Source organism: Paroedura picta, chromosome 16 (assembly GCF_049243985.1).
Source record: "Paroedura picta isolate Pp20150507F chromosome 16, Ppicta_v3.0, whole genome shotgun sequence".
Classification (NCBI taxonomy): Eukaryota; Metazoa; Chordata; class Lepidosauria; order Squamata; family Gekkonidae; genus Paroedura; species Paroedura picta.
This window is the reverse complement of record NC_135384.1, coordinates 17376733-17400452: the sequence shown is the minus strand read 5'-3', so window position 1 is coordinate 17400452 and position 23720 is coordinate 17376733. Positions and strand designations below refer to the sequence as shown.

General features: G+C 47.7%; 1 protein-coding gene across 3 annotated transcripts in view; it reads left to right on the top strand.

Annotated features, from left to right (window-relative positions):
* The first annotated feature begins 7691 nt into the window (after window positions 1-7691).
* POLD1 (DNA polymerase delta 1, catalytic subunit) overlaps window positions 7692-23720 on the top strand; it is a 30826-nt gene continuing 14797 nt past the window's right edge. Inside the window, exons 1-16 of one of the 3 annotated variants that reach the window (XM_077314044.1) lie at window positions 7692-7759; window positions 8540-8754; window positions 8986-9099; window positions 9743-9883; window positions 9972-10097; window positions 11314-11482; window positions 11910-12024; window positions 13625-13754; window positions 14451-14617; window positions 15492-15596; window positions 16901-17041; window positions 17188-17298; window positions 18854-19045; window positions 20374-20462; window positions 21064-21180; window positions 22875-22988. In XM_077314044.1, coding sequence (XP_077170159.1) covers window positions 8550-8754; window positions 8986-9099; window positions 9743-9883; window positions 9972-10097; window positions 11314-11482; window positions 11910-12024; window positions 13625-13754; window positions 14451-14617; window positions 15492-15596; window positions 16901-17041; window positions 17188-17298; window positions 18854-19045; window positions 20374-20462; window positions 21064-21180; window positions 22875-22988 — 2036 coding nt within the window. In that variant the 5' untranslated portion in view covers window positions 7692-7759; window positions 8540-8549. Of the gene's footprint in view, window positions 7760-7805; window positions 7825-7926; window positions 7943-8539; window positions 8755-8985; window positions 9100-9742; window positions 9884-9971; window positions 10098-11313; window positions 11483-11909; window positions 12025-13624; window positions 13755-14450; window positions 14618-15491; window positions 15597-16900; window positions 17042-17187; window positions 17299-18853; window positions 19046-20373; window positions 20463-21063; window positions 21181-22874; window positions 22989-23720 lie in introns of those variants that run through there. The other 2 variants (XM_077314043.1, XM_077314045.1) reach the window with 2 other exon arrangements.

The window sequence follows — 23720 nt, the reverse complement described above, 5'->3', positions numbered from 1 at the left end:
GACCACTGGTCTGTTGCAGGAGGTCTCTTAAGTTACTATTATGACTGCCAGGTCCTTACTGACCACCAGGGAGGGGGGAATGTTGGGGGTTAGGTTGCTAGATCCAGGTTTGGAAACTCCTGGAAATTTGGGGATAGAGCCTGGGAGGACAGGGTCCACCTTCCAAAGCATCCATTTTCTCCAAGGGAAGTGATCTCTGTTGTCTGAGGATGAGGTGTAATTCCAGGGGATTCCCTGGTCTCACCTGGACGCTGGCTTCCCTTGTTCTTATGGAAGGCCTCTTGTTAAGTGGCAGTAATGGAGATGATTTGCCAGCTGTCTGGGGTGGGTTCCCTTGATGCCTGACTGCCTGAGGGAGACAGACCCTGGTAACATCCATCTGACAAGGGCCCTGAGTCACCATCTGGTGTCACATGAGCTAAACCCATACCATTTGCAGTCCTCAGACCCCCATCTCACAAAGGACCATGACAAATCTCTAAATCCTGGGTGCCGTTTTTGCAAAATACTGTTTCAGTTTTTGTACCACATACCTTATTGCTGGTATCCAGTCACAGCAGCTGATGCACTGCGCATATGAGCCCGTAGGTGGGGATTATGAACGTTTATATCCTTTCTGACATGATACCCTTCCATCTGAAGTACTAATTTATTCTAAGATTTGGGGAAAATGATTCAGCTAAGTCATTGCAAACAGCCATATTCTCTCTGTATTAAGCAAACCTTCTCCACCAAGGTCATAGTTAGATGAAAATTTTCTTCCCTAAAATTAATAAATAGAAAATTGCATGGGGCGGGGGCGATGAAACAAAGGATGCATTTCTTACTTTAAAACAGGGGTAGTCAAACTGTGGCCCTCCAAAGGTCCATAGACTACAATTCCCATGAGCCCCTGCCAGCATTCGCTGGCAGGGGCTCATGGGAATTGTAGTCCATGGACCTCTGGAGGGCCGCAGTTTGACTACCCCTGCTTTAAAAGATTGCCATGTGGTCTATTTACAGTAACCAAAATGAAAACACTACTGCCAGAGTGGTTTTAACTGGTTAGCGCAAAAAACATGTTTGGTGTAAAAAAGGAGGCTTCTTGGATTGGATCCGACTGGCTTCTATGCTGAATAAAAGCGGAAAGGCTGGCGGTGTCTCCCTCTGACCACTGATCCTGGGGGTTGAGGGTCCAGCATGGACAAGAGCCATCTGGGACAAGGGGGTGGTAAGGAGGTGAACTGGGTGAGGCTGGCTAGATCCAACCCATGCTAACAGCAAAAGATCTTTCGATAAGGGGAGCCTCACACAGAACAAAAGCAGCTGAACTATAAAAGATTAACAGGATCTGATGACAGGTCAACTGAGATAACGAACGTGTAGGTGTATGGGCAGAACGCCAGCTGGGGGGAAAGTCTACTGGGAAACATAAATTTGAGGGACTTTCTAGTCTATATTTTAATCCTTCTCTTCTGCAATAATCTTTTGTGTATTTTTGGATTGTTAGTCCTGCTTTCAGTGGGAGGGCTTTGTTGAACGCAGGTGTCTTATTTTTTAGTGTTCTTTGCATTTTCATCCTGCCACAAATCTGGAAGAGTCCCCCCTCCCGGATAAGTAACATTCAAGCAAAAATGTGACATGACCAGGTTTTCTTCTGGTGACTAAGGGAGAAGATGTCCCTTTTGACCACCAAAAGCAACACAATAAAGGTAGATTCAGGTGGGTAGCCATGGTGGTCTGAAGCAGAAGAACAAAGTTTGAATCTAGCGGCATCTTTAAGGTCAATACAGTTTTAGTCAAGGTAAAAGCTTTTGTGTTGATCTTAAGGGTGTCTTTGGACATAGAATAAAGAAAATGTGTTGAGTTTGAATGAAAAAGATGGCTGAATAAAAGGAAAAGAGGGACCTAGGAAGTTTCTCTGCTAGCAGAAGAGGGAGGGGGAGACTACTCAAAATGGCCATGATAGGAACCATGGAAAAATCCCAGAGATGTTATAAGGAGAGGAATGCTGTATATTAGAGAGAAAACCTCACTGAATCAAAGTCTCTTATATATATACAAACTGGAGACAAACTGGAGCGTGTCCAGAGGAGGCCAACGAACACGGTGAGGGGTTTGGAGACCAAGACGTAAGAGGAAAGGTTGGGGGAGCTTGGTCTGTTTAGCCTGGAAAGGAGATGACTGAGAGGGGATCTGATAACCATCTTCAAGTATTTAAAAGGCTGCCATGTAGAGGATGGAGCAGAGTTGTTCTCTCTTGCCCCAGAGGGACAGACCAGATCCAATGGGATGAAATTATTTCAAAAGAAATTCCATCTAAACATCCGGAAGAAGTTCCTGACAGTTAGAGCGGTTTCGCAGTGGAACAGGCTTCCTCAGGAGGTGGTGGGTTCTCCATCTTTGGAAACTTTTAAACAGAGGCTGGATAGCCATCTGACGGAGAGGCTGATTCTGTGAAGGCTCAAGGGAGTGTCAGGTGACAGTGGATGAGCAATTGGGATGTGAGTGTCCTGCATAGCGCAGGGGGTTGGACTAGATGACCCCAAAGGTCCCTTCCAACTCTATTATTCTATGATTCTAAACAGGGTCTATCATGTTTAATTACAATTTTTTCTAACCTGGATTGGTGTTCAATGCTCCTTTTCTGACATGATAGTACTAATGCATACAAAGAAAGCAAAGCAAAAGATTTTACTGAATTTGGATGGAGACCGAGGAAAGAGATCTAAAGGTAGACATCATGCATGCAACTCTACATGCAAAAACACATTAATCTGCCTCCACTGAATCAGAACAAGGCCAGTGTGCAGGGAATTAATTACACCCTTGGCCAGGAAGTCTAGACCAAATAGTTAGGCAAGCTTAGAGTCCAAAGAGTCAAAAGCCAAGGGAGTCAGGCAGGGGTGTGGAGTCAAGAGCTGGCCTGGGGTCAATAACGAAGACAGTTTCAAAGCCGTACCACAGTCAAGTAGCTGGAGAGCAGAGTCAAAAGCCAAGCCAGAATCAGGAACAGACTCAAAATCACAAACCAGAAGTCAGTGCCAAGCTGAAGTCAGGAACCAGGAATGAATTCAAGAGTCAACCTACAGTCAGGATCCAGGATCAAATGGGCAGTTTTGCTGCAGTGACCAGGAACACCAAACATCTAGCTAGACAGGCAGGGAACACACACATCCACGGAGAGGCTTATGTACACCTTGGCTGGGTGGGAAGTCGATCACAGAGGATTTGCAACTGGACCTAGTCCTAATCTGAGAAAGGAGCCTCAGCTGGGCCCCATCAGGACTGACAGCATGCTGACAGCCAGGCCAACCTTCTGACAGCTGTCATTGGTATGGCAGCACCATCACTACCGAGCCAGAGAATCTTCCAAGCGGGACAGGGCGTTGCCCCATGATCTCAGGGCTGCTGGCATGAAGGGTGAGTGGGAGCCTGGCTGGGCCCAGACTTCTTATCATCTGAAAGATCGGCTGGCCCTGGTCCTCAATCCCGTCTTTGGTAGGGAGGGCTATTGGTGGTGCAGGAGCGTGCTTGGCCCGGGTAGTGCACCTGGAACAGCTACGGCCTCTGGACCACCCTCTGGAAGCTCAACAGTATACAAATATAATTATAAATAAATATAAACAGGAGGTGCAGCAGGTGGGGGCATGACAGGCAGTGTTGTATACTCTACCCAGAAACAGCTCCCTAGGTAGTACACAGTGCTGTTTATCATTAGTTGCTACCTGGTCCTATTAACTGGAGATGCCAGGGACTGAACCTGGGACCTTCTGCATTTCTAGCAGATACAGTTCCTCTAACACAGCAATTTCCCCAAGCTACAATTCTGTTTCAAACTAATGACGTTTGTGTTGCATAAATGTGGCCTCAGGACCTTCTTTGACAATAGCCCTTAGCTTTGGAGACGTCATTTGTACGTGATGCTACCATACACTGAATCAGACCCCTGGTCCACCTGCTCAGGCTGGTAACAGCTCAGACTGGTAGCAGCTCCCCAGGGCTTTCCTGGGGAGCTTTCTAGTACCAGTCTTTCCTATCACACTTTACCTGGCCTTTTAACTGGAGAGGCCAGGGATTGAACCTGTGACTTTCTGCATGCCCAGCAGATGTTCTTATCACTGAGCCACAGGCATTCTCCCATCCATATATTCATCTAAAAAGTTAATTAAACCCAGAATCCAAAATAACCTAAGTATAGCACTGATTGGTTGCACTTTCTGTGTTTGTTTGCTTTTTCTTGAGTTTCAGTAAGGGGTTATTTGGTTTGCTCCCTCCACCTTTCTTCTGTGCTTTTTCTGGACATAAAGTATAGACATGTCTATCCAATCATTTATGTGTAGAGCCAGCTTGGTATCATGTTTAGAGCAAGCTTTCTTAACCAGGCTTTTGTGAAACCCGGGGATTTCTTGACCGCCCTGGAAGAGTTTCCCAAATGGGTGAGAATTAATTAATGTTTATAAATTTTTTAAAAAATGAGTTAAATATTTATCAGGTGATTTGATCATATACGGTCATGTCGACCCACCACCATCCCTTCCCAAAATGGCCAATGATGGGTCTGGAGGGGGTGGGAAGGGAAGGGGCCCCTGGTGGGCATCTACACAGCTATGTATCCCAACCATATTCTGCACTATTGCGCCACTTCTGGGGTTTCTTGAAGCCTGAAGAATGTTTCAGGAGTTTCTCAATGGTAACAAGTTGAGAAAGACTAGTTTGGCCTCTCAGACTAGGATCTAGGAGACTCAGGCTTGAATTCCCATGCTACTTTCCTTCCATTATCTGAGCAGTGATTTGCAGCCCATGAGCCCAACTCTATGCTAGGTTTGAATAATCATCTGACATGATAAAATCAGAGTCCAGTAGCACCTTTAAGACCAACAAAGATTTAATCAACCCTTCGTCAGACTATGATCTTCTTACATGACAGGAAATCTGACATGCTTACTGTCAGCTATTGCCCCAGGTCCCCACAAGCCTATAAGGCAGATCAAGCTGAGAATAATTTGCCCAAAGACACCCAGCAGATTTTGGACTCAGATCATTCACAGCCTTCCATCTCAGTATTGCAACATCCTGTGTTGGGACACTAAACTCCTGTGATTTCCACCAAGCATTTCATGTACACAACCAGGTTCATTTACCAGTTAGGCCCCTCCTCTTCTGTGTGCCTCAGCAATGCATTTGACGTAAAAGCACAAAAAAAGAAAAGGGAAGTCTTTTTGCTTGAAGGGGGAGAAAAGAGAACTTTTTTTCACAACTTGGGGATTTTCATGGGAAACAAACATACTGCTCAGCATTGGGCAGACTTCACGGAAACCTACCCAACTGACCAGATCTCACTGTGGCACAGTTGTCACTGTTCTTCTGTGTGCAGCAGTGGTTAGAGACTCTGACTAACAGGGGTGGCTACACTGTGGCTCTCCAAGATGTCCATAGACTACAATGACCAGCATGCTGGCAGGGGCTCATGTTAATTGTAGTCCACAGACATCTGGAGAGTCAGCTTGGCCACCACTGAACTAGAATATGGGACACTCAGGTTTGAATGCTCACTCTACCATGGAAGCTTACTGGGTAACCCTGGGCCAGTCATACAGTAGAATCCTAGAGCTCAAGGGCAATTCAGGCCATCTAGTCCAACTGCCCACTCAATGCAGGTTGAGCTTAAAGCATCGAGGATAAGTATCCCAGCCGCTGCTTTAAGACTGCCAGTGAGGGGGAGCTCACCACTTCCTTGGGCATCTTATTCCACTACTGAACTACTCTGACTGTGATTTTTTTTCTCTCTGATATCTAGCTGGAACCATTTTCAACGTAGTTTAACCCCATTATTGCGAGTCTTATCCTCTGCTGCCAACAGGAACCACTCTTGCTTTCCCTGTCCTCCTCCAAGTGACACCCTTTAAAATACTTGAAGAGAGCTAACATGTTCCCACTTAACCTCCTCTTCTCCAGACCGAACATTCTCAAGTCCCCCAGCCACTCCTCATAGGGCTGGGTCCTGAGGCTCTGGTTCATCCTTGTTGCTCTTCTGCCAGCTTGGTCTAGTGGTTAGGAATGCGGACTTCTAATCTGGTGAACCAGGTTTGATTCCGCGCTCCCCCACATGCAGCCAGCTGGGCGACCTTGGGCTTGCCATGGCACTGATAAAGCTGTTCTGACTGAGCAATGATATCAGGGCTCTCTCAGCCTCACCCACCTCACAGGGTGTCTGTTGTGGGGAGAGGAAAGGGAAGGAGAATGTAAGCTGCTTTGAGACTCCTTCGGGTAGAGAAAAGCGGCATATAAGAACCAACTCTTCTTGAATTCTCAATTTTGTCCATGTCCTTTTTGAAGTGAAACCTTCAAAACTCCAGGTGGGGTCTGACCAATGGGACTATGACATCTTGCAGTTTTGATGTGATGCCTCTGTTGATACAGCCCAAGACTGCATTTGCCTTTTTTACCACAGCATCACACGGTCTACTTATATTTTACTTACACTCCACAAGTACCCCAAGCTACATCACAGGGTGGTTGAAAGGGAGAACGATATAAGCAGCCTAGGGTCCTCACTGGGAGATCTTGAAAGCTGAGTCGGGTCAGCTCTTGCTAGTAGATTCAGAAAACCTTTCTTGACTAATATTTAAATGGGCGATTGCCAAGGATTACCAGGGTTGCTACGCAGAGGCAGGCAACCACCTTGACATGCCTCTTGCCTTGAAAACCCTATGGGGCTTCCATAAGTCAACTTGACTTGACAACACTTCCTACTAGGGTTGTGTGCTTTGGCAGCCAAAGCGCACAATCCCACCACCATGACTATCCTATCTTCCAGCTTGCCTAAATATAACTGGAGTCCAGCAGTACCATGAAGAAAAAGAGCTGTTTTGTTATGCCCTACTTTTGTTATGCCCCTGGGTGGAGAGTTTAGCGGATTACAATCGCCTGCCCTTCCTCTCCTCACAATAGACACCCTGTGCTGTAGGGGAGAGAGCTCTGAGAGAACTGGCTGCATGTGGAGGAGTGGGGAATCCAACCTGGTTCTCCATATTAGAGTCTGCTGCTCTTAACCACTACACCAAGCTGGCTCTTCAGACAATTTATCACAGCATAAGCTTTTGTGAGTCAGAACAAACTTCATCATGCATGGAAACATTCATATTTATAGTTAAAGCAGCCTGAAGCGGCAGAACAGAGTTAATTGACCAACGCGGTTTAATTCTGGTAAGAGCTTTCGCGCGCGTGCGCATTTCACCAGACACCCCAATTTAGACTGTGTTGGACTCAGACGGCACAGCCCCTGCTCTGTAGCGCCCCTCTTCCAATACAGTCCCGCCCCTCATTGCTGCTGCCGACTGAGCCTGCATCGCACAAGGCGTCTTCGAGGCGCCAACAGAAGCAAATACAAACCCTTCCCGCTCTCTTTTAAGGCCGCCCCCCGAACGCCACGCGCGCGATGACGCCACGCCCCCTCAGCCGTCCTCAATACGCAGGCGGCGCTTCGCCACAGGTCCCGCGGAACCCGTTACCCACTAAGCGCACGCGCTGTTTCACCGCCCTTTCTTGACCCACTCTAAATATGGCGGCGGCAGCCCTTGGAGAGGCGACGCATGCGCACTGCAGCCGCCCGTCGCGATCCCAAAAGGCAAGTGTTTCGTTGTGCGTCACTCCCTGGGCGGAGAAAAATGACGTCTTGGAACAACGATGGCCAATAGGCAGGGGGTTGGTATGGCAACAGGGGCGGGTGGAGAAGCTGGTTCCTCCCCTGAACTTGTTGGCGGGAGACTGCGTAGAGGTATTGAGCGGTGTGGCGAACGAGCAGGGGGTGTCTTGCGACGGGGGTCAAGGGGGAGGGGGAATGTGAGTAGACCCCCGGGGGCTTCCTGGAGGTGGGACTGAGGGAAGCTGCGGGGGTGGGTGGGTGGGGGCGCTGGAGGACGGCGGAGGGGCAGTAGAGGCCCAGGGAGATACAAACGGGGTAGGACAGGAGGGGGCCCCTTGGGAAGGGGGGCAGTTGCTTGAAAAGTGAGTGGAGTGTCATTAGGAGATCAGGAGCCTGCTCCCCCACCCCTACTCAAGTGGGTGGTATTGGGGGGGCACAAAGGAGGAGGGGGTTCTGAGGCAGGAAGTAAAAGCGTTAAACAGGGTCTTACAGCCTTGGATAAAACTTCTTGGGGTTTAAACTAAATTAGGAAACTATTCACTGGCTTCCTGTGATATACCCTGGTTCGTACTAAATTCTGTCACTGGCCCCTCAGTTTACCTGTCCTCAGTGTGCAAATGTATCAAGCCTTCTGTTTGCATGTTTCACAAAATGTGTAGTTTCTGGTTGGCACTCTGCCTGGAGAAGGTGGAAGTTGGTGCCCCACTGGAGACCAAGGGGGCAGAGAGTGAACAAGAAGGGGTACAAAATGCTGTTTCAGTTTATATGGATTTTTTGATGGGGGCTGGCATCTCTGAGTGTGGTGTACATTGCCTGTGTGACCAGAGGCTGAGGAGTAGCTTAATTTAGGCGAGGGTAGTGGTTGGCCACTGATGCCTATTGGTCCTTGATGGCATTTTTTTACTCTCCCAGGAGTACCAAGATGGAAAACAAGCGGAAGGCCTCCCAAGGGGGCTCTGGTGTGGGTGAGCTCACTCTGTCACAACGGAAGAGGCCTCGTGGAGGAGATTGGGAAGAGGATGGACCATCACAGTTTGAAGAGGAGCTGGCTTTTTTAGATGAGGTGGAGGCTGAGATGGCTCTGGAGGCAAAAGAAGCACAGGGGACATCTGATGACATCCCTCTAGGTGAGATTGATAGGTGTAAAATTGGAGAAGGTTCAGGAATGGCCTTACAAAGCAGTAAGCCAGCTAAAGGAAGTACTGTTCAGTCTGTACTGGTGAAGTACAATTGGGTTTTGAGTGCATGCATGAAGGAGGGCTCTTTCTATCAGACTGAATATTTTAGGAGAATAAAAATCTGAATTAGGCAGGGTGAAGGTTAATGCTGATGTTTATTTCCCCTGGATTTCTTCGAAGATAATCTCATCTCATCAGTGCGGAATCCCAAGTGGCAGAGGCCACCACTTCCCAAAATAAACCCCAAAGAGGACGCTTTGTGTTTCCAGCAAGTGGAACTGGATTATTATGTGGGTGAGTCTCAAAAGATTGAGATGCTGGTGAGAAAGCCTCAAAGGTGGTGTGGGGAAGAGATCAGCTGGGTCCCAAGAAACCCTGGCTCTTTCCTTCCTTCTATGAAAAGTTTGGGGAACTAGATAATTCCCTCTCCCTTGCTAGACAATACCTCTACTAATGCAGGGGAAGTCTAAAGTTATTCCAGTGCAGGGGCTTTTGGCAGCTACAATAGCCTCACAGTATCCATAGTATTGCTTGCTATAGGGAACAAGCCCTGGAATTCCCCCCAAAAATTATCATCCTGTTTCTCTGATTATTGAGTTGTAAGATGATGTAGAAAATGTGTATGAAGGTATGTTTGGAAATACCTGTACAGAACATTAAAATCTGCTTTCATTGGGGTGGTGAGGGACTTTTTATCCTTCATAGATGCAAAATAAAATGAGCCATATCTGCTAAGAATTATATATGAGCCTGGAGAAAACTGCTCAGTTATGTTTGCACTCCTACCAATCCACTAACAAATAGATTGCATACACAACTGATATTTTTGGTTATTTATGGTTATGATAATGCAGATATTAAATGATGCTGATAGCAATATTTGCAAGGACGTTAGATATTCAACAGGTGATACAGTCTCCCTTTCTTCCCGAGACAGGATCTCATGTGCCTGGATTCCCAGGATCCACCCAGGGTCAAGTTCCAGTGCTGCGGATGTTTGGTGTCACCATGACTGGCCATAGTGTCTGCTGCCACATCCATGGCTTTGCCCCTTACTTCTATGTGCCAGCCCCGACGGGTGAGTGGGCAACATAGTAGTGGAGGTTTCTCAGCCACCCTCATGACTCCCAATGATTGTTCCCCCTCCCTTTCCATTTTTTCCCCAGGTTTCCAAGCGGTGCACTTGTCTGATTTCCAGCGGGAGCTGAATACAGCCGTCCTTCGGGACATGCGGTCTAACAAAGATGGTTTGACTCAGGCTGTTCTGGCGGTGGAAATCTGCAATAAGCAAAGTGAGTGAGTGGGAGAGAGTGCGTGTGCAGGCCCCCCTCTTGAGGGACACGAAGATGGCTAGCAGTAAAAACATAATAAAACATGTAATAAAAACAATTAAAACCAAAAAGTAAAGTCCATATTGAAACTACCTAAAGAATCATTAAAACGCAGGGCATGAAGGAGAGATTGTTGAGTTGCATTTTCATAGGGCTTTAACTGTCAGTGGGTTGAATCCAGCCATCTCTTTTGTTCACCCTCACCTAATTCTCCTCCATACTTCCTCTCCTGCATGACTTTTGTACAAGCAGTATACAGGTTAGTTTTTTTGGCCAGTCAAAGGAGACCCCTTCTTCTTTTTTCACAAGCAGAAAAATTGACTGGATCTGACCCATTTTCTCTGCCAGTGCAGAGACTGCTGCCATTGTATCTACAGTGCTCTGTGGCTCAAATTACTCATTTTCTTTCAGTCAGGGTCAGGATAGGACTGACCCTGACTGAACAATGATGAAGTGGAGTGCTGGTAGCTTGCATATAAGCCATGCCTCTAGTAGCCTGTGACAAATAAGCAGCCATTTTCAAACTTTTGACCATGGAGGAACCCCTGAAATAGTTTTCAGGCTTTGAGGAACCCTGGAAGTGATGACAGGCCCCTTCAGAGAAGTGGACACAGTAGTTGATGTGGGAGCCAGCCAATCAATCAGTCATTTACCATTTCCATTGTGGAGAAAGTGACTAGGCCTGTAGATCAACAGGAGGGGGGAGGGGGCTCCAGTGCTGTCTAGTGGTGCCAATGGCCATCCCTGCCCTAGAGGGAAAGTTTTGCAAAAATTGGTGTTTTGTGGGGAGTGGGCTAGTAAACTTTTAGGAGCAGCCTTTCTCAACTATTTTTTTTTTACCGTTGTGCAACCCCTGAAACATTCTTCAGATTTCAAGAAAGCCCAGAACTGGCACGATTATGCAGAATATGGTAGCTTGTACATGCCCACCCCTTCCCCCCCTCTCTGAGCCCATTATTGGCCATGGGGGGGGGAGGTCAACATGATCATATATGGTTATACCACACAATGAATGTTTAACAAATTTTAAAAATATGATGCCAATGTGGAAACCATTAACATCAGTGTAAATGTAAGGGAATGGGGGGGGTCTAAGGAGTTTTAAATAAGGGGTTCCTTGATTGTTCTAGGATCTGAATTCCTCAATTCAGGCTACCTTTGCTTTCCTCTTCCTTAGGCATGTATGGCTACCATGGGCAACATCTCTTATCCTTCCTGAAAATTACAATGGCGATGCCCCGACTGATTGCACCGGCCAAGAGGCTGCTGGAACAGGGGCTGCGGTGCGGGTCGCTGGGAACACACAACTATCAAGCCTTCGAATCCAACATCGACTTTGAGATCAGGTAGAGTTGCCCTTTGGATCAGCTGGCTTCCCTCCTCATCTTGCTGTATCGACAAGCAGAGTTTGATGCATCCTGCAGTTTTGACAGGGAAGTGCACCTAGTCCTGGCTGCTTGGAAATACGTGGCATTGCCAGACAACTAACCCAACAAAGTTGGTGGTGTTAATGTGCATTTCCATGCCGCTTTGAACGGGTATTGTTACTTTAGCATAAAAAATAACAGATGGGACCCTGCAAAGCTAGGAGGCTGAACATATCTGGATGAGGAGCTCTTTGTATTGGCATCTATGGGGGACTTGATCACAATTCTGATGCTTCTGATTAGCATCCCTCAATCCTATGCCTGAGTCTGGCATGTAGGGAAACTCTGAATTATTGGCCTCCCTCTCGCCCGTCTCGTCTTTCAAATGCATCTGTTTCCAATTCAGGTTCATGGTTGATTGTGATGTCGTTGGCTGCAACTGGATAGAGTTGCCTGCTGGCAAATATCGCTTGCGGCAGGAACAGCCTGCTGGAGAATCCAACAAAGAGAACCTGCCCAAGGTGATGGCAAAAGACCAACAAAAGCAACAATACAACAAAGCAGCAGTATTATTAGAATAAATAAAACCAAAACACAGCCAACTCGTAAAGGAATCAATAGAGCAAAGGTCACAAGAAGTTGATAACACAATATTAAACATTAACATTTTAATTAACATTAAAAGCAATGGAAGAGGAAATTTAAGTGTTTGAGTGAGAAAGCACCCTTATGCACACAATATTGATGATAATTACTGACATTAGTGCAGGCAACAACCTGTATCCTACCACTCCACTCAGGAAATTTAGCTCTTTTCTCCTAGTGTTTCTTCAACAGAAGTTCTGTTGGAGAAAGCCTTTACACTTTGCCAAGTAGAGTGTGTAGGGCACATGCCACTATTTTAAGCTGTCAGGGTCTCATGGTAATAGCAGGCCATGGACATCTGGAGAGCCCCAGGTTGGGCAGCCCTGCTTTCATGTATTGGATAAGAGCAGATTTCCAACCAGGGTTTTATATTCTGGGTGTTTTGCTTAGAATGTGAAACCCACGATTGGTCTGTTAAGAAAGGAAAATAGGGCTATGCCAGGCAACTTGCCAGCAAGCCAAATAAGGCAAAGAGATGTTAGGTAATAACAAAGCCCGTACTTGTTCTACTGCAAAAGCTAACACCTGGGGGATCAGTAAACTCTCTGATCCCACTGATGAAACTTTTAACAGTGAAATGCACAGGTGGCTTTGGATAATAAAGTTGTTACTACACTTGATCTTGGCCAAAAGACCGAGAAGATGTTGCCTAACATCTCTTTTCCTTACTTGGCTTGTTTGTCTGCTAAGACAGTGGTCCCCAACCTGCGGGCCGCGGCCCGGCGCCGGGCCGCAAAGGCCATGGCGCCGGGCCGCGGCTCCCTCTCCCCGCCCCCCCCCCCCCCCCGCAGTAAAAAACTTCCCAGGCCGCAAGCTTGCGGCCCGGGAAGCTTCTTACTGCAGGGAGGGCGGGGAGAGGGAATCAGGGCCGGGCCGCGCCTGCGCGGCCCGCGGGCGCGGCCCGATCCACGGGCGCGGCTCGCGGGCGCGGCCCGATCCGCGGGTGCGGCCCGCGGGCGCGGCCGGGCGCGGCTCGCGGGTGCGGCCCGATTCGCGGGTGCGGCCCGCGAGCGCGGCCGGGCGCGGCTCGTGGGCGTGGCCCGCGCGGTCCCTGCGGGCGCGGCCCAATGCCCTGCCGGTCCCCAGCCTAATAAAGGTTGGGGACCACTGTGCTAAGAGACACAGAAGAGCTTGTAAATCAAATGTGGCTGAAGGAATACCTGGTCAGGGTGTGGGGAAACCAGCAGTGATGTTAAACCTGTGTGGAGTATCAGACATAGTTTGGCCTAGGGTGAAATTGCAAGAGGAACATTTTGTGTGTTGTGTGGGAAGGGGAGTCTGTTTTAAGGGGTATGGCCAGAGTCTCGCGGAGAGCTTTTCTGGAAGAGGCGAGTGTAGCGTACTTAGGCGTTGGCTGAGGGTGGGGTCAATCAGGCTAGCAAAGCATAGAAATATCTTTGGGTGGAAGACCATTCTTAATGAGTGTTACAGAACATATTGTTCATTAATGCCTGCTTTTTCTCTCCTCATCCGTAGGTATCACTCTGTCAGCTGGAAGCTGATGTGGCCTGGACAGATTTCATTAGCCATTCACCAGAGGGAGAGTGGCAGTGTATCGCCCCCTTGCGCATACTTAGTTTTGACATTGAGTGTGCTGGACGCAAAGGTATCAAGGAAACTTGAGGGAATGATGTGACGTGGGGAGAAAGATTTGAGCATGGGGCGTGGGGACATTAGAGTCTGAGACCCGCTGGATAATCCCACAAGGGCCGTCAGTGCAGCAATGTTTGAAAACTTTGAAATAGCCCTCCTTTATATTTCAGAACAAATTGCCTGGGAGGAGCAGAGCTGTTTGGCAAACAGTGCATTTGGTACTGAAATGGCTGTTCCTTAGGTCAGCCTTGCAAAAAAGGAAAAGTGGTTCCCAGAACGTCTGTTGCAGGGTCTCTTGAATGGTGGCTCTGGCAAGGTACTTCCTCAGAAGGAACTGACCCATGTGCCGGATGAGTGACTAATTGCAAGACTGCCACAGCTGATCAGCCACAAACTCTTTGAGGGAATGAAACAGTTTTGTGAACATGGCATGTTTAAGGACAAAGAACTGTATCTGTTAGGCTTAGGCATGAACAGCTTTTGTACTTAGTTCTCAGTGGAAGGGCACTTCCGATCCATTCTGAGACTTCACACCAGCACCAGTGACAAAGTGCAGGCTGAGTGCTCCAGGGGTTACTCCTTGAGGCACATCTGTTCTACGTGAAACAAATTGATGGCTACACCACTAAGTGACCAAGTATGTGCCCACCCCACTGCTGTCAAAGACATTTCCAACTGGTTAAGGGTTACTTCCTGTGTTCTTGCTCAGGTATTTTTCCTGAACCAGAAAAGGACCCGGTGATCCAGATAGCCAACATGGTCCTGCGCCAGGGGGAAAAGGACCCCTTTGTGCGCAACGTCTTCACCCTGCAGAACTGTGCCCCTATTGTGGGTTCCCAGGTGCTCTGTTTCGCCAGAGAGGAGGAGCTGCTGAAGGTAATGGTGTAGGAAGGCTGTTGCTGGCTGGGCAGAAGCGAGTTGTGGAGAGAACCTGTGTGAGTGCAAAGGGTAGTGGAAGGGTATGGATGTGTGGTATGTTGGTACTGTTTCTTTAAGAGCAACTCCCAGAGTATGAAGAGTTTTTCAGCTCCACTGCAAGATAACTAAGGTGCCTATCCTGTCCCTAAGAAACATGGAGGCAGGAAGCCAATTAGTAATCTTGGGGCAAGAAAGCTCCAGGAATTCTTGAAAATAATAGCGAGGACCTGAAGAGAGCTGCAGTTACCTGGCCTGCATGAGGAAGGTGGGATGGAAGTAGGAATTCTAGAAATATTTCAAACCACAAGTGTTTGTTGAGGAGGAGGAACTTGTAGCTGGGCTTGCTGCTTCTCGTTTCCATTCCTTGTGCTTCTTTTGACCTGGTTATACCCCTGAGAGCTGAGGAAGAGGGTGCCGCCTCAGAGACTGGGAACCCGGCTTGTTGGAAAGGGAGGCTCTTTAATGCCATCACTTACAAGGAATTGCAAGATTAAACATGGGGTACATTTCAACCTGTTACTCTAATGGGGGCTGGATAATCTAATGGGGGCAGGTTTCTGACCCGGGTTTTATATTCTAGGTGTTTTGCTTAGAATGTGAAGCCCATGTCTGGTAGGTTAAGGAGAAAGGAAGTGATTGGCACATTGGGATGACTGGCAGCTGTTTCTGATCAGCCTCATAAGCCAGTGAAGAAGCTTCCCCAGCTTTAGTATTCAAAGTCTTTGCTGAATATCTTGCTTGTTGAATCAGGCTGTGTCGTTTGCTCAAAAATGGCCTCTCTTTCCTTGGCCAGGGTTTTCTCTGTCTCATGAACATATCCTTTTTTTTTCAGGCCTGGGCAGAATTCATACGAGTTGTGGACCCTGACATCATCACTGGTTACAACATCCAGAACTTTGACCTTCCGTATCTTATAAACCGTGCTCAAACCCTCAAGGTAAACCCTGCTGCTTTTGGTTTGCTTTGAAGACAATGGAAGCAGGCATTCTACAAGGAAAACACATTCTACAATGAAAACATTGAAAGCAGGGCCTTCCAACCAGTCAATGAAGCAATGACCAAATGTAGGAGCACAGTCAAGTAATACATAAACATCCAAAAAGAAAAATAAGATTGGATGGTGATATTATAAAGTGAGAAAAATCTAGAACATCTCAGTGGCCTGAGAGCAACCTAATTTGGCAGCTATAAGCCAGTCAATATAGCAAAACAACACAGCTAAACCCCCATCCAGTTTGGTGTAGTGGCTAGGAGTGCGGACTTCTAATCTGGCATGCTGGGTTCGATTCTGCACTCCCCCACATGCAGCCAGCTGGGTGACCTTGGGCTCGCCACGGCACTGATAAAACTGTTCTGACCGAGCAGTGATATCAGGGCTCTCTCAACCTCACCCACCTCACAGGGTGTCTGTTGTGGGGAGAGGAAAGGGAAGGCGACTGGAACCCGCTTTGAGCCTCCTTTGGGTAGGGAAAAGCTGCATATAAGAACCAACTCTTCTTCTTCTTCACCCTACATACACAAAAGAGATCAGGGGGAAATTATTGTGTCAGAGACAGGTCATGGACCTCATCAGACCAGCCAAGAGATGGTGAGGAAGGAGGGGAAGAGTTGACTGTGTCTAGGCCAGGTGATTACCTGCCAGTCCAAACAGAAGCCAGGAGAACTGGGATGCTGTGTGTGTGGTTGGGGAAGCAGTCCTTCTGGAGAGGTTAATTGGCTGTAGCTGCTGCTCTTGGTGGAGAAGGTATTATGGGGCTGGGGCTCTTGAAGTGGGGTCCAGGGTCCAGCCAAGGGTGTTGAAGAGGGCTCCAAAGATTAGTGGTCCAGAGGAGTCTGGATAGAGTGGAGGAGAGATGGGTATGTGGAGATGGAGTGTAATGATGCCCCCAAGAGCATTACCCTGAGTGAATTCCAACATGGTGATCCCTGGCCCCCAAGACATTCATCTGGCTGCAGCCAGAGCCAGGGCCTTTTCGGCCTTGAGCCTAGCCTGGTGGAATGAACTGCCAGTTGAGATCCAGGCTGTGACAGAACTGTCAAAGTTCTGCAGGCTTTGTAAAATTTCCCCAGTACTCCTGATGCTTGCTGCTTTCTCTAGAAGCCTCAAATTCAGGCTTCTTGTCTTACCCCTACCTGATGTTTCCCATGCGGGCACCCATCTCTTGCTGCCTGTTCTGTCTGTAACCTCTGCCCCTGCTCCACTTTTTGGCTGCTCACCAGCCACTTCTACTACACTCCTAGGTCTCCATGTTTCCCTTCCTGGGTCGCATCCCTGCCCGCAAGTCCATCATCCGTGACTCTTCCTTCCAGTCCAAGCAGATGGGCAGGCGGGAGAACAAAGTCATTAACATTGAAGGCCGGATCCAGTTTGATCTGCTTCAGGTAAGGTTGAGGGTGCCAGGTGGATGACTGCCAGTCGTGTTCTACGAATGCATGAGTGGAGGCCAGCAACAGCTGGGTTCAAGCCTGTCATTTCGTTTGCTGGATGGTGCTGGCTGGCCTCTCAGCTTGTGTCTTCTTTCTCCCAGGTTCTGCTGCGGGATTACAAATTGCGCTCTTACACACTGAATGCTGTCAGCTACCACTTCCTGCAGGAACAGAAGGAAGATGTGCAGCATTCCATCATCACAGACCTGCAGGTAAAATGGGTTGGCAGTCGGGCCTTGTGACTGGTCAGCTGTCTTCCCTCTTGAGCAAATTTATATGGTGGTTTTTATTTCCAACTATTATGGGCTTTGCAGAATGTGTGACTGGTTTTATTTGACTGCCCTGACATTCATAGCACCTTGTTCCTGAAAATGGAAAAATGCCCATGCAAATGTGTCCCCCAATCCCAAATTTTCATAGAAGCCAGGCAAAGGAAATAGCCTGTCTCTTATGAAAGAAGTCATGTCATATCCTTTGTATGGAGCCCTAGCTCAAAACAAGATTCATACCTTTAGAAGCAGATTTTTCTGTTTTGCCCAGGATAGTCTAGCTGCAAAAGCACATGGAAAGTGCATTATCCAATGTGTGTGGAATGAGCCCAGGCTGGTGAAATTTCATTCATTTATGCCCTGGATTTCTCCCCTGTGGGAGCACAAGGCCACCTACATCGATGCCTTTCCCCTCCATTCTATCCTTTCAACCACAGCTCTGCTAGTTTAGACAGGGAGAGACTGGTCTGGATTCAGACTAAATGTTCCATTACCATGTTCCTGTCCCCCCCTTGAACTGCTGCCCACTGGTCTCCACGGTAGGTAGGCTCTGAGGTGCAAGATTAGGGCAATCTGCAGACGGATTGGTAGAAATTGCAATTGGTCCAGCTCAAGGTCACCTAGTGAGCTTTCATGGCAAATGGGGGGTTCAAAACTGCGTCTTCCAGATCCTAATCTTACACTCTAACCATGAGGCAATACTCACTCATATAGATCAATTTTGCATGGCAACTTTGTATTTTTTCTCTGCCCCCTTGATAATTTTCCCCCACCCCATTAATTGGCACATGTTGCATTCTTTCAAAACATAGAGTTCTTGACAGATGTTGAGAACTCTTTGATGTTCTTAATTACTCATAACTCCAGTTCTCAGAGCTCCCAAGAAGAAAAGAGGTAACAAGAAGCTGTCATGATTTAAAGCAATAGCAGAGGCATTGACCTTCTCAGAGCCAGTTTGGTGTGGTGGTTAAGAGGGGTGGCCTCTTCTGGAGAACCATTCCTCACTTCTCCACATGCAGCCAGCTGGGTCCTCCACATGCTTGCACCAGTCACAGTTATTTCAGAGCTCTCTCAGCCTCACCTACCTCACCGAGTATCTGTTGTGGGGAGAGGAAGGGAAGGTGGTTGTAAGCCACCTTGAGACTTCTTCAGGTAGTAAAAAGCGGGATATAAAAAAAGCTCTTCTTTAAATGGCAAAGTTTGTGAACTGCTTTCTGTATGGATAGATTTAAATGGGTAGGCATGTTGGTCTGAAGTAGCACAACAAGAGTGCTTGCATAAATGTTTGTTGGTCTTAAAGGTACTACTGGACTCTGATTTTGTTGCGCTTTCTATATGGAAGCCGAAGCCTGCATCAGTCCTAACTTGTTCCCATACTTGTTAGTATATGCTGAGGCACAAAGTTGGGGCAGTCTATTAACTCAGTTCCTTTTTGTTCTGTGGATCATGTTGCTGCTTCTGAAATCTGCAAGCCGCTTCTTCCCTTTCCCTTCTACAGAATGGTTCAGACCAGTCACGGCGGCGCCTGGCCGTGTACTGCCTCAAGGATGCCTACCTGCCCCTGCGGCTATTGGAAAAGCTCATGTGCGTCATCAACTACATGGAGATGGCGAGAGTCACTGGCGTCCCTCTCAGCTACCTCCTGGCACGGGGTCAGCAAATCAAGGTTGTCTCACAGCTCCTGAGGCAGGTAAGGGGCAGCGGAGGTCCCCAGGGACACATGTCGACTGGGAGCAAGGGAAAGCATCATCTATCCCAGTCCCTTTGATGATTCAACAGGTGCCTGATTCTGATGTAGAGATCCATGTCCAGTTTTTTTCATCAACTGATTTCCAAGGCAGCTTATGACATGATAACATGAGAAATTTGGCTTCAGGTGAAATGTGGCTCCAGACTCATTCTCTTGTTAGTCTCTTGTGGCTCCAGACTCATTCTCTAGTTAGACTGGCAAAAAGAGGGACAGGCAAGCATGATGCCAAAGCTTCTTCCAAGCACTTTGATGCTACTGCTGATCTTTCAGTAATGTCAGGAGGAAGGCCCCAGTAAACCCCCTTGAAAACTGCTCCTCCCTCAGGGGTTTCCAGATGCATGTGTAGATTACCCATGTGTAGATTACCACCCTGTAAGATTGATTTATCATATGGCATGTGTGGTGTGGTGTAGCCAGGAGAGCCGAGGATTGTCTGGCAGCTGGGCAAGGAGGTTTGGAGGTGGCTTGCCATTGCTTACCTCTGCGTCATGACCCTCGTGTTCCTTGGAGGTCTCCCATCCAAACACTAGCCAGGAGCGACCTTGTGTAGCCTCCAAAATCTGATGAGTTTGGGCTTGCTGGTGCTAATAATTGCTTTAGACAAAGCACCCTTGAAACGTGGCTTGGAGGTGGACCATTCTTCATTTCTTCACTGAGCCATTGTGATGTCGTTGGTTAGGGTATCAGACTAGGATCAGGGAGACCCAGGTCCAAATCCCTATTCTGCCATGCAAGCTAGAGGGGTGATCTGGAGCCAGTCTCAAGATCTTGGCCTACTCTACCACACAGTTGTTGTGAAGGTAAAATGGAGGAGAGCAGTATGATGTAAGCCTCTTTGAGTCACCATTGGGGAGAAATGTAAAATATAAATGAAGGAAATAAATAAATAACAGGCAGCTCAGGCAAGCGAGGCAGGTTAGAGGCTGCTGTCTCCTGAGCTTCCTGCATAGACAGACCTACAAGCACAAGCCGTGTGGCACTGTTCTATATCTCTAGTCCCTATTCGGCTGGGGGCATTGGCTGTTCTCTGTCAGTGATCAAATGACAAGCAGCTGATTGTGGCATCTGCTCTAGTCTTTCTAAGTGCATTTTTCTTGAAGCATGCTTTGGCTTGGGTAATGTGCCATGTCAGTTGCCCATCTTTTTATCTTGTCTGTGCAATAGGCAGAGAGCTGAGAGTGGTGGGACAGACTCATGCGGGGATAACCTCATGGGTTATGGGAGAATAGCTAGAAGCCTCCAGATCTGCCTCTTCTCTGTACCCAAAGGCCATGAAGCAGGATCTGTTGATGCCAGTGGTGAAGTCAGAAGGCGGGGAAGACTACGCTGGAGCAACCGTCATTGAGCCACTGAAGGGGTAAGTCCTGCGGGAACTGGTGCTGGGGGAAGAGTCTTTGAGACCACCTGCTCTTGCGAAGGGCTGCATGTTTTCTTCTTGCCCTGCAGTAAGTGTTGACTGAGCTCAGCCCACCGAAAGTTACTGCAGGGTGGGTTCCCTGCAAGGGAAATAGGTTGATGTCATGAGTGGGCCCGAAGGAATTTGTGAAGATGGGAGAAGGGAAGCATGGACTGAAGGCAGCCTGGGTTTGGGGTGGTTCTAATAAGGCTGAGGAATGCCTAATTTTTTGTTAAGCCCTCATTGTAATCCTCAGACTGGAGACTGAAATTGCCACTCTGCCATGGAAGCTGATGTGGTAGCCTTGGACCAGTCACTCGAAGGGTGTTTGAGAGGTTATAATGGAGGGGGAGAGAAACTATATCCACTCCCCTGAGCTCCTTGCAGATAGAACAAATAATAGATAAGAATTTGGCCAGAGGTGGAACATGGATTCTCCAAAGGTTAGGTGGGCAGGTAGAGTAGGGTATTTGGGTTAAATCCAGTAAGATGCGGAGGAGGAATATGACCAGTTCCCTCCCATCTTTCTCTCTTTTTTTCTCATCCACCCACTCCCTATTAGCTATTACGATGTGCCCATAGCTACCTTGGACTTCTCTTCCCTGTATCCTTCCATCATGATGGCGCACAACCTGTGCTATACCACACTGCTGCAACAGGGGGCAGTAGAGCGCTATGGGTGAGTGACAGAACATTCTTGAATTGGTGCTTTACCGAATTAGTAGAGTGGGAGGAGCAGAGTCAGGTTGTGATGGTGGGGGAGTGGACACAGGGTGGGGAAGATGTCCTTGTCTTATGAATTTTTAACAATTAGTTAATATTTATGGCTACTAATAACACATTATGAAGAACATAATAAAAATGAATTGACTACAAAGGAAGGACTAGTAGTGATAACCACTGGTGTCCCAAACTAGGCCTACTTGGATCAGTGAGTGTTTATGTGGTCACATCTTATAAAATCTGAGTAGTGGGTGAAATACAATAAATAATAAATAAATAATTTTAAAACTCTATTTACAGTATTTGCTGGTGTATAAGACTACTTTTCTCCCCTGAAAAACATGCCTCCAAGTGGGGGGGTTGTCCTATACACCGGGTGCACTTCAGTTGGGATAGACATAGCTGCCCATAGTGGCCCCTAGTACTGTATTTTGAGTGGAAATGTTGGGGGGTCATCTTATACGCCCAGTCGTCTTGTACGCCGGCAAATACGGGTATTTTAAAAACCAGGATGGAGCTGTATCTCAAAGGCCTTTTTGTGGATTTTCTGCTTTGTTTTTTGCCCAAAGAATTTTTTAATTGTGAAATTAATTGTGTAAAATGGATGATCAATGATTTTGAGTCAGGAGGAGATTTTTGTTCAAGAACAAGAGATCTTGGGCATTATAGTAGTGTTTTTATGAGGTATTTTTATCCTGTTCCAAAATGCTGCCATTGTGGATTTAGTACACATTAAGAGCAACAAAATGCGCTCCAGTCTTTCTTTGGATATCATTTTACGATCAGACCTTCCCACTAAAACTGTAGATGCTTTTAATGTTATCTTACAGCCTGTAATGTCTTCTATTTCGATTCATACTTCCCCAGGAATGTTTTGTGTTTCAATTAATGCTTCCCTCAGAATTACAAGATCTTGGGGCATTGCCACTAAGTGTGTAGAAAAGACTTTTGAAACATTTAAAACCAGTCTAGAATGAAAAATATCTCCCCATATCCAAACCATTACAAATGTTGCCATAAAAAAAACATCAGGATTCCTTCCTCATACCTAATATGACAACTGCATAGAACATGGGCATGGGGAAAGCCAGGCTTTTCTGAAGCGAAATATCTTTCATGTTCCAAGGTCAACAGGGGGTGGTCATAGCCAATGGGCAACAAGGGCAGCTGTCCCAGGCCCCACATATGGGGAGGCTCCTAGCTGCCTAGAGGCCGGTGCCCCTCCCAGAAGAAAGGAAAAAAGGAGCAGACTCCTGCTTTCACTTGTATTATTCCTCCTGGGATTTGGACAGTTAATTTTGGGGGTAGCTCCTGCCCACTTCACACAAGGTGAGTGCCACACCTTGAATAGTCCTGGAGGCTGGGGGCTGCCAGTGTGGTGGTAGTGAATCTGAGACCCCATCTGAAACTTCTGGCCCCAGAATCACTAAAACTGTCCCTGAAGTCCTGCGGGATAGTCCTCGAGGCCCAAGAAGAACTTGGCTCGTCCTCCTCTGCACCAGGATCCCAGTGGGAATTCAAGGGGCACTGCTACATAAATATGGGACTATTTGGGGGTCATTAGAGTCATTAGAGACAGGGATGAAGATGTACAATAGCAAGACTCCCGGCTAGCGTGCCCTCTGATTGAGTGTTACCTTTCCCTGCTAGGCTTTTGCCAGAGCAGTTCATCCGCACCCCGACCAGTGACCAGTTTGTGAAGGCGTCTGTTCGCAAAGGGCTGCTGCCTGAAATCTTGGAGAACTTGCTGGCAGCCCGCAAGAGGTGAGGCAGCGTGGGGACCTCTCTGGGTCTTAATAGGGAAGGGCACAGACGAAGGATGAGCTGTATCTTGATAGCAAAGTCCACCCAGCCAAGCCCAGTCCCCAGTGCCTCCAGGGGTAAGGATGTCCAGTAACAGGGCTGAGAGAGATTTAGATTTATTGGAACACGGCTCCATGCCAGCTACAAAGCCCACACAAGTTACAAAACCTTAATCCAGCTAATCATGACGAGGGCTGAGAGGGAGACCTACATGGACCACTTGTGGGCCTGGATGATGCCATACTGGGGTGGTTTGGCCATATCTCAGTCAGCTTTCAATATTCATATGTGGGATCCAGATTCTCTGTAGTGAGGAATAGGGCAGCCAAGGTTTTGGGGTTTCTGTGATGGAGATTTAAGGAGGAGCAAGGAGGGTATAGGTTGGATTTGGAGCTGTTTGGAAAGGGTGGGTGAGCGATGGGTGAGAGAGAAGTCAAGAAAGGATTGAATTCCCTGATTGGTAGTTGGAATACCCAGTTGGGCCTGTAGGATAGAATATTTGGGCTTTTGACTGGGCATGTGTGACAAGAGGGTGGAATCCAGTTGTTATAATCTTTCATGTCACCTACTTCCTAGTTCTTTAACTGGACAGGCAGGGGGTTGAACGTGGCACCGTCTGTATGTGCAGAACAGAGGCTCAGTAGCCACAGCACTTTTCCAGCATAATAGAGGAGACTGGGCTTTCACTCTCCT